Source organism: Mustela nigripes, chromosome 8, assembly GCF_022355385.1.
Source record: "Mustela nigripes isolate SB6536 chromosome 8, MUSNIG.SB6536, whole genome shotgun sequence".
Taxonomy (NCBI): domain Eukaryota; kingdom Metazoa; phylum Chordata; class Mammalia; order Carnivora; family Mustelidae; genus Mustela; species Mustela nigripes.
The window spans coordinates 57,954,962-57,965,269 of NC_081564.1; the positions used below are offsets into that span (position 1 = coordinate 57,954,962).

The 10,308-nt window shown below is 39.0% G+C and overlaps 1 protein-coding gene across 1 annotated transcript; it reads left to right on the top strand.

Moving 5' to 3' along the window:
* Nucleotides 1–7,817: 7,817 nt before the first annotated feature.
* Nucleotides 7,818–9,511, top strand: LOC132023932 (heterogeneous nuclear ribonucleoprotein A1-like). Its single transcript, XM_059410049.1, has one exon. It carries the CDS (start codon nucleotides 7,833–7,835, stop codon nucleotides 8,793–8,795), a length of 963 nt encoding a protein of 320 aa, XP_059266032.1. The 5' UTR covers nucleotides 7,818–7,832; the 3' UTR covers nucleotides 8,796–9,511.
* Nucleotides 9,512–10,308: the final 797 nt, after the last annotated feature.

Genomic DNA, 10,308 nt, shown 5'->3' on the forward strand with positions numbered 1-10,308 from the left:
ATGATCCCAGGGTCCTCGGATTGATACCCACATCAAGCTCCCTCCCTGGAGGAGAGCCTACTTCTTCCTCTTCCTCTACCCCCCACCTATGCTCTCACTCTCAATTTCTCTCCTTCTCTCAAATAAATGCAATCTTTAAAAAGAATTTTAAAAAAGATTAACAGGAGAAAAAACAAATTGAATTTCTTATGTGTGGGAGGCCCATAAAAATATGAGCCCCAAGGGCAAGTCAGGCAGGTGAAGATTATATGCCATCTTGAGTTAAGGAATGGGTTAAGAACCTGGGGATTCAAAGCTGGGGTGGTGGTGGTGGTGGTCATTCACAGGACAATAAGAAAAACAGGTGTTGGTAATTAGGTGTTTATCCTGCCATAGAGATAGGTCATTCTGGTAATAGTTCTCTTTCTGGGTCTGGTGGCCTATCTAAATTCTTTTAGAGAATTAAGGGAGAGGTAATTATTTTTCTTTCCTTGAGGCTGTTGGATCTTGATTGCCTTAAACTCAAAATAATCCACATGCCAAAGTGGCATATTTTGAGGTTACGTATTCTGATCCTCTTCAGTTTTCATACATTTAAACATCAGTCAATGCATATGAAAATGGATTTGCTAAAGAAAGGGTTTTGAAATATTTTCTTTAGTATGTTGTACAAAGTGTGTTATATTATGCAATGATGTGGACAATTGTTTATAATAACTATGCAGGCACAATTGGATATGAACAAACAAAACTTGGTAAAAATATTTTATATGCAAGAAAAGTACCATTTATTTTGGATTACCTTACAATCATAATGTCTGTGTAATTAGAGGGACTTGTTAAAAGTGAGAATAGAATAATAAGGGAGACCCAGCCAAGGGAAATTGAAATAAATAATGGATAGTTTATATAACATGTAGTTCGTGGACAAGCAGCACTGACATAATTTGGGAAATTCTTGGAGTCTTTGGCTTTACCTCAGACTCCGTGAATAGGAATCTGCTTTTTAATAGGATCTCAGATCATGCATATTCACATTAAGACTTAAGAAGCATTTGTTTAAATGGCCAAATAAATAAAAGAAATGCTAAGATGATAATGTTATTTTGTCTTTTTAAATAAGAGATTTTATTATGATTCAATTCTAACTGTATTATGCCCCTGAGGTTAGAGATCTATGTACAGATGCACCCTGAATATAGTGTTAAGGGTAGACAGTCCTGCTGGGAGTTGGGGTAGTGATGACATGAGGAAGGGATTGTCTGAAAAGCTTTTTATAGTATCATGATAATAATCACATCAATAAAAAATGGATTCTAGATAGGTCAGTAGAACTAAACAACTCACAGGCTGAAGTGGAGGGGTTCAAGTTGCAGTAGGTGCAGTTGTATGATCGATTTGATTGTTCAGGAGGGTCATAGAGTTAATATGAAGTTTAGAGTGGTTAAATTCAGTCCAGATCACTGTCCTCAACACATGGCGGGGGGGTCTTCACTGGGAAAAGAATGGCCCCAGAAGGTGGCTAAATAGAGCCAAGATCATCAGTAGTTTTCTAATTCCCAGCCATGAAAACTGTACTCTATGTCCATGGGATAAGAATAAGTAATATTTGTGATTCAGGCCAACAAATGATATTATCCAGCTTTGAGATTCAGTGTTGAATCTGAAGTTCATGCTGCAAAGTCTGTGGTAGAAAATTTATATGGAGACCACATTGCTTATTCCAAAACTAGAGTTTTGAGGTAGAATTTATTATGCTAGATATTTACACAGTACAGCCTATGTAGGTCTCAGTGTTTATACCAAGAAATCTAGAATGGTAAGGTTGTGGAAAATAGAAGAGAGAAGGGAAGTAACTCTTCCTGGGGGAAGGGGGGTCACCTGGGTGGCTCAGTCAGTTAAGCATCTGCCTTAGGCTCAGGTCATGATCTCAGAATCTTGGGATTGAGCCCTGCTTTGGTCTTCCTGCTGAACAGGTAGCCTACTTCTCCCTCTACCTCTGCTACTTCCCCTGCTTGTGTTCTTTCTTTCTCTCTCAAATAAGTAAATAAAATCATAAAAAACAAAACAATAAGAACAGCAAAAACTCTTCCTGGGATGGGCAGTAGAGGTTGGTGAGGCTGAGAGTGAAGTGGGAGAAAGAGAGTTTATAGAATCATGGGATTAGCACTCAGTGATTAACCCTTCTTTTCTTTCTGTGACTGTTATGAAGAAAGCATAGGCTCAGGAAGAGCCTTGCATTAAAAATGAGAGCCTTGCATTAAAAATGAGACAGCCAAACAAATTGGAAAGGCAGCTAGGCTGTCTTGGGAGAGAGAAAGAGAAGGGAAGAGGAAGAAGGTGAGAGGGGAAGAAAGAGAGTGAGAGCGAGATAGATTTGGTTTTCAAAACTGAGTCATCTTTGACACTTGAGAGCAGAGAGAGTATGTAAGAAGTATCTGTGAACCCATCATGAAGTTTAAAGAAGCTGAGGACTAAGTCTCTGCTATAATGTCTGGTGAGGAGTCTTCTTAGAATGGACTGAGGGTAGAATCCAGGTCTTCAAGCAGAAAAGACAAACTGTATGGATCAATCAGCTGCCCCAACGTTCACTCATAAGAAATTACTGGGTACTACATATGCTGAAAGACCAGTGCATATGCATAGGGCTCTTACCAGCAGTACCAACCAATGTAGCAGTGATCAGAGGTAGATGGCTGTTCCCTTAAAACACCTACCCTTCAATCCAAGAAGAAGGGAAATGAAGGAGTAAGTAAAATTGAACTGGAAAATTAAAATTTCCACCATTTGCATGGATGGGACTCAAGAGCAAAGTTAATATTGATTTTAGAGAAATAAATAAATTTTAATTTTTATACCGATGACTTTTGTAACCGTAAATATTGAGACTGCTATGAGTGTATTTTGGAGATATAAAAGTTATTAAGATTCTATATTAGTGAGATTTCTCCAGAGAAAGAGAACTGATACAATATGTGCGGAGATTTGATTATAGGAATTGGCTCTTGTAGTTATGGAGGACAAATATCCCACATTTTTCCTTCTATAATCTGGAGAACAAGGAAATCTGGTAGTAAAGAGCAAAGTCCTGTGAACCAAGAGCTCCACTCTTTCAGGGCAGGGAAAAGGGACATCCCAGCTTAAGAAGAGGAAAGAGAATGCCTTTTCTCTGTCTTCTTCTTTTTTTTTCTCATTTGGGCCCTAGACATACTGAGGGATGTGCCACTTTTCAGAACTGGTCTTGAGGGCCGTACGCCCTCATGTAGACAACTCTACATGTTGCAAACTATGTTCCGTATTCTGACCCAGTCCTCTGACCCATATCACCACCATTCTTGGAAGATTACTGCTGGCCTGGCCTCCTCAGTCCAGGATCTAAATTCTGGTTCTTTCAGGGAGATAGCCTTATTGCAAATCAACTTATTCTGCATAAGTTGAGTATCTCCATCCCTCAAAAAGGACCCAGTTACAATTCAAAAATAGAAACCAGTGGCATTGAAGGGAATGTGTCCAGATAATTTAAAATTCTTTCATTGACTGTAATGCATTATCTTCTGCTCCTTTAGACCTTCAGTCTCTATGGGGTCTGCAAAGACAATAGGTCTGTATTCCATGGTGACTAAAACGGAGGTTAAAACACAAATTGTAAAGGAACAGAAGGGGTATTTACAGAGAATGAGTAAAAGAAAGAACAAGATGAAGTTGAAGTCATGGGAATTAATTTCATAGGAAGGTTGTTATTGCCCCCTTTAGCAGCTAAAATTCACATACAGGCACATCTTAAGTAATGTGACGAGCTGTCCGAAAGATAATTTGAATCCTGTCAAGGCAAACAAGAATATGCTCACAAATTCAAGAGCAATATATGTGCAATTTGCACAACATCAATTTCTTTGGTTGTTTTTGGATGGAGCCATCACCATCAATTAAGTTAGTGACTCTTTGATTCAAATTACTTTTTGACATGTAGTCAACTAAATGGCTCACACAAGCATTATTTTCTGCAGGGTTCCCTAGGCAGCCATATAGTAAATGTAAACAGGTGGGAAGGCAGAAAAGCACTGCTGCAGAAACAGCCTACTCCCACTGCAGCAGGGAGAATAAGAACATGAAAAAATATGGAGACATTATTAGATGGCCTGGAATAAGGCTTCTGAAAGGAGATATTTGCATATTTATTATATTTTGCTACTGATTAATTATTTCTTCATTTGATTTTGTGTCTTAACCTTGTATTGGACTGTCATAATCATGTATCAGAGGTTAAGAAAGGGCCATGCTGCCTCTTGGACCATAGGAGGATGGCATCCCATGATATGGACTTGGATTTGGTAGGAGTGTTGAAGAAGAAGAGTGGTATTATTGACAGTATCACTGAAACAGCTTCAGGAGTCAACATGTTTTTAGAGACATTTAGGTTAGAGAGCATTCTTTCAGAGGATAGTGATATTTAATGTTCAGTGAAGAAATATACAGAATGGGAGATTGGCCTCCACCATGATTTTCATTATCACAGTCAGCATCAGCATTATAATCAAGGCCAGTGTCATCCATATTCAGGACAGGCCTAGTTGAGGATTCTAAAAGACTGAGCAAATTCGCAGGTACTAGGAATTACTCAATCCTATGCTTAGCTGCCTCCGCATTGGGACTAAGGGCAGGAATTCATCTATTTTGATCAAAGCACTATTCCCAGAGCCTATAACATATCTGGCACATGACAGGTAAAAAAGTATACCACAAACAAAACTGTTGGATAAATGTATAAAAGAATCAAGTAATGAATTAACTTTATATCTGGTGATTGGCATGAAGGAAACCTAAATTCTGGTTATGACTTTGTATTAACCACCTTCATGACCTTTGGAATCACCTCAGTTCTGTGGGGCTCTGTTGTCTCTCTCTATAAAATGAGATGTAACAAACCTTGACCATTTTGGGCCACTGGAAAGATAACATGAAAGAATCCATGATAGAATCCATAGTAGTTAACTGGACGGTCTGGGAACATCAAACAAAGTAAATCACTGGTTTTGTTTTATCATCACTTTCCACAGACATCGGTACTTAAATAAGAACATTTCTAAAGGGAAGAAGCAGCACAAATCCCTTAGCTGCCTATACCACAGTCCAATTTGACATTTCTTATGCACAAGATAAAATGTTTCATGCTAAGATATACAATTCCAATATCTTTGTGTTTACTGGTTTATAAAATTCAGGAGCATAAAATTCCAAGTTTCCCTGGGCTTTTGCCAAGCATAGAATACAGATGGAAAGCTGAACATTAAGCCTGTTATGCCAAACTTAAATTTGGCTATAAATTGCTGGGTAGTTTCAGTTCAAAGAAACATGGCAGTATTATCTTTAAAGCAAATTACTATTGAAAACCAGAAACCAGGGCAGGAGAAAAACTGACAAGGAGGAGAGAAAGTGTTTTCAAAGAAACAAGGCAAAGCAGGTTCTATCTTCTGCTAAATCTGAATGCTCATTTATGTTGTCTCATCTTTCGTCATCTACTAAAATAACTTTTATTCATTCATTTATACATATATATTATATATATACACATTATATTTATTCATTCAATATTATATATTCATTCATTTCATGAATATATTTATTCATTCATAATATATATTTTATATATATATTATATTTATTCATTCATTCTAGGCACAAGGCCTATAGAGGTCATAATTAAAAAGGCCTACTTACCTCTTTGTATCAGTTAGGGTTTCTTTGTGAAAGCAAACAAAAATTGAGGAGGCAACTCAGCTAACTTACACAAAAAGAGAACTTGCTGTTAGACTACAGGGAAATTCTGGAATTTGCTTAAAGACTATGAGGAAGCTCCAGATTTTAGAGAGGTTAGAGAATGTGCTTAAAACAGTTGGGATCTGGAGGACTGGTAATAGAAATTGATCTCCGTTTGCACCCAGATCCTACTATTGGGATGAATATGTCACAAACATGGCCCTATTTTTTTGGTATTCTTTTAAGATCTATGATCATGAGAAAAAGAGACCAACTGAAAGTTTCAATGTCTTTACGCCTTGACTAAATCTGGGCAATGAGCAGGACAGGTATACAGGACCAATAGGAATATTAGCTTTTATAGCAGAAAAGTAACCTTTGGATGGACAGATGTGCTGAGTGTTCACACAACAGCAGAATGGTAATTCCTTAAAACTAATGTGCTGTCAGTACAAGGGAGGTGCCCAAGTAGTGAATATACTGTCTACCCTCACAGATCCTGTGCCTTACTCAAACAGATAACTCTTAACAACACAGGCATGAGGAAATCAGATCCAAAACAGTGAAGCCTAGAGAGAGCAAAATGGGATGCTAGAGTTTAGAGAAGAAAGAAAGAAAGAGTCTGTGAAGGGTGATATTTAACATCAAAAAATTTTAGTCTTGACATTGAAAATCATCTTTGTTTATTCTCATTTTGCTGGTTTTATGAGTTCTGACAATCCATGAAGCTCATTCTACTCATAGTCAGAAGTAGCTCATTCCTAACATGTCAGATGGAAAACAGGACCCTTTTGGCACTGTGTCCTAGGCAGCTCTTCCCTTACAGACTGCTTTTAATGAGGTTCTAGGGTGGGGCAGCTGCCCAATGAGTGTAACATGTTAAAAGGTGGTCTCAGAATTGAGGTACATGAGGTAATGAAAAATGCTCATTTTATTTTATTTTATTTTATTTTATTTATTTGACAGAGAGAGATCACAGTAGGCAGAGAGGCAGGCAGAGAGAGAGGGGGAAGCTGGTTCCCCGCCGAGCAGAGAGCCCGATGCGGGGCTCAATCCCAGGACCCTGGGATCATGACCTGAGCCGAAGGCAGTGGCTTAACCCACTGAGCCACCCAGGCGCCCCAATGCTCATTTCATTTTAATTTTACTTTATTTTCCCCTAAACTTGAGAACAAATGTTACATACCTTCAGAAAATTTTTAAATTCAGATTTTTATGTTGGACCAATACCCTTTGAGGCATGTGAGGTAGAAATAGACTGGAAATGTTGGCCTTTAAAAGCCAGTGAAATCAAATACTACAGCTAAGGAGTAAAGAGTAGTCCCTAATATAAATTCTGATACCACCCAAGATGAACTCAAAGACTTTGAATGTTAAGATTCATTTATTCAACAAATGTGTAGTGACCACCTGCTAAGTGCAAAGCCCAGGAAGAAAAGTGAAGAGGTGCAGCTGATAACATCTAGAGTCACTCTGCCTCGGAATAAAGACTTAATGTGCTGAAGGCATTAATGAAAATAATAGCGGCTTCTGAGGGGTTGCTGGCCATCAGCAAAGAACATTGGGAATTTGAGATGTCTTGAAGTAAAATTCTTGAGAAATGATGATTGTTTGGGGATTTTTTTCAGTCTCATCAGAATAAGTGATAAACTGATTGAACCCTTTTTGTTTGGGGGACTGAGGAAGAGTGGTGTGGATTACAGAATGGCTCCAGAGAAGTGGCAGTATGAGAGGCAGGCCCAGTCTCCCATGTAGCAAGGAGGCAGAGAGAGAATCCACATGCAGAAGTTAGAAGTGGGTGAGCAAAGCATGGGAACTGGGGGGCCTGTGCTTGGTAGGTGTGGGAGATGGAAGGAATATGGAGGGGTGAGGAAAAAAGGCATTTCTGAGGAGAGGCAGAAGTGAGAGGGTGAGTTCTGGGTGTTATGAGCAAATAAGATAAAAAATGTTTTTTTTACATTTTATGGATGAGAAAACCAAGACTCAGAGTTTTATTAAAATGTCTAGGCTCCTAGAGTAAATAAACAGTATTTTGCCTTTCTGCCTGTGGACGCCGCCGAGTAAGCATCGTTAAAGTCTCCCCTCCCACCGCCGTCATGTCTAAGTCAGAGTCTCCCAAAGAGCCTGAACAGTTGCAGAAGCTCTTCTTCGGAGGTCTGAGCTTTGAAACAACCGATGAGAGTCTGAGGAGCCATTTTGAGCAATGGGGAACACTTACGGACTGTGTGGTAATGAGAGATCCGAACACCAAGCGCTCCAGAGGCTTTGGGTTTGTCACCTATGCCACTGTGGAGGAGGTGGATGCAGCCATGAATGCAAGGCCACACAAGGTGGATGGAAGAGTTGTGGAACCAAAGAGGGCTGTCTCAAGAGAAGATTCTCAAAGACCTGGTGCCCACTTAACTGTGAAAAAGATTTTTGTTGGTGGCATTAAAGAAGACACTGAAGAACATCATCTAAGAGATTATTTCGAACAGTATGGGAAAATCGAAGTGATTGAGATCATGACTGACCGAGGCAGTGGCAAAAAGAGGGGTTTTGCTTTTGTAACATTTGATGACCATGATTCTGTAGACAAGATTGTCATTCAAAAATACCATACTGTGAATGGCCACAACTGTGAAGTAAGGAAAGCGCTCTCTAAGCAAGAGATGGCTAGTGCTTCATCCAGCCAAAGAGGTCGAAGTGGTTCTGGAAACTTTGGTGGTGGTCGTGGAGGTGGTTTTGGTGGGAATGACAACTTTGGTCGCGGAGGAAACTTCAGTGGTCGAGGTGGCTTTGGTGGCAGTCGAAGTGGTGGTGGATATGGTGGCAGTGGGGATGGCTATAACGGATTTGGTAATGATGGAAGCAACTTTGGAGGTGGCGGAAGCTATAATGATTTTGGCAATTACAACAATCAATCCTCAAATTTTGGACCCATGAAAGGAGGCAATTTTGGAGGCAGAAGCTCTGGCCCTTATGGTGGTGGAGGCCAATACTTCGCCAAACCACGAAACCAAGGTGGCTATGGTGGTTCCAGCAGCAGCAGCAGCTATGGCAGTGGCAGAAGGTTTTAATTACTGCCAGGAAACAAAGCTTAGCAGGAGAGGAGAGCCAGAGAAGTGACAGGGAAGCTACAGGTTACAACAGATTTGTGAACTCAGCCAAGCACAGTGGTGGCAGGGCCTAGCTGCTACAAAGAAGACATGTTTTAGACAATACTCATGTGTATGGGCAAAAAAACTCGAGGACTGTATTTGTGACTAATTGTATAACAGGTTATTTTAGTTTCTGTTCTGTGGAAAGTGTAAAGCATTCCAACAAAGGGTTTTAATGTAGATTTTTTTTTTTTTGCACCCATGCTGTTGATTGCTAAATGTAATAGTCTGATCATGACGCTGAATAAATGTGTCTTTTTTTTAAATGTGCTGTGTAAAGTTAGTCTACTCTGAAGCCATCTTGGTATACTACCCCAACAGTGTGAAGTTAGAATTCCTTCAGGGTGATGCCAGGTTCCATTCGAAATTTATTTGCAAACTGCTTGGGCACAGAAGCCATTGTCTCCACAAACCTTGGTGTAGTTGAACTGACAGTTAATGTGTTGTGACCTGGAGTTCACCATTAAAAGGTCACCCAAGCAAAGTCCTGGAGTTTATTTGGTTATTAATATGATTGTTGGCACATCCTATGCAATATATCTAAATTGAATTATGGTATCAGATAAAATTATAGATGGGATTAAAGCTTGTGTATCATCCATTATCATGTGTAATCAATAAACGATTTAATATTCTCTTGAAAAAAAAAAACTAGTATTTTCTCATGTGGAGCTATATGGCTTCTTTTTTCACTCTACTCTCACATTACATTTTTATTCTCCCCTAATAGATATCATCTCCTTAAGATAACTGTTTATGTTTTACTATTATTTATATGTTTAGAATATAGTATGGTGTTTTGGATTTTTTCTAAGAGTTATTTTCATAATGGTCTAGGAGACCTTTGAGTTTTCTTCCATACTTGCTCTGCTTCTAAAACTTCTGTCCTACAGTTTACCTTTAACTATCTGTAGTCATCTTTACTCTTCTTGGTCTTACACACCAGACCTTGTCAGTCCATCATGGGCATTGTCACCATCTGGTACAATTTATTACCACCATCCTTCCCCTGATTACTGCCAAAGTTTCCAAACTGGTCTTTTGTTGTCTCTGTGTAGTCTAGTCTCATCTCAGCATCAGGAATGACCAAATGAAATATGTCAGATTGTGGCACCACTCTTTTCAAACCCTTCAGTGTTTCATGACACTTAGATTCAAAGTCCATACACTGGCTTAGAAGGCCTTATTTCACTGACCTCATTCCCAGCTTTTTTTTCTCATGATTAGATATTTCCTCGTGCTAAAAGGTAAATACCACCAGGGAAGGAGTTTTAGTTTTTTGTTTCTTTTCTTGTGTTTCCTACTATAATCTAAATGCCTGGATTACTGCTTGGTACATATTAGGTAATCATGAATTTAAGATGAATGAATGAATGAATTAATTAATGGGTTCTTTCTTTGAAATAAATTAAAATAAATTTCTATTCTCTTC

Excerpts from the sequence above, each read along its gene's own strand:
- LOC132023932 (XM_059410049.1), top strand. The coding sequence starts at position 7,833 with ATGTCTAAGTCAGAGTCTCCCAAAGAGCCTGAACAGTTGCAGAAGCTC.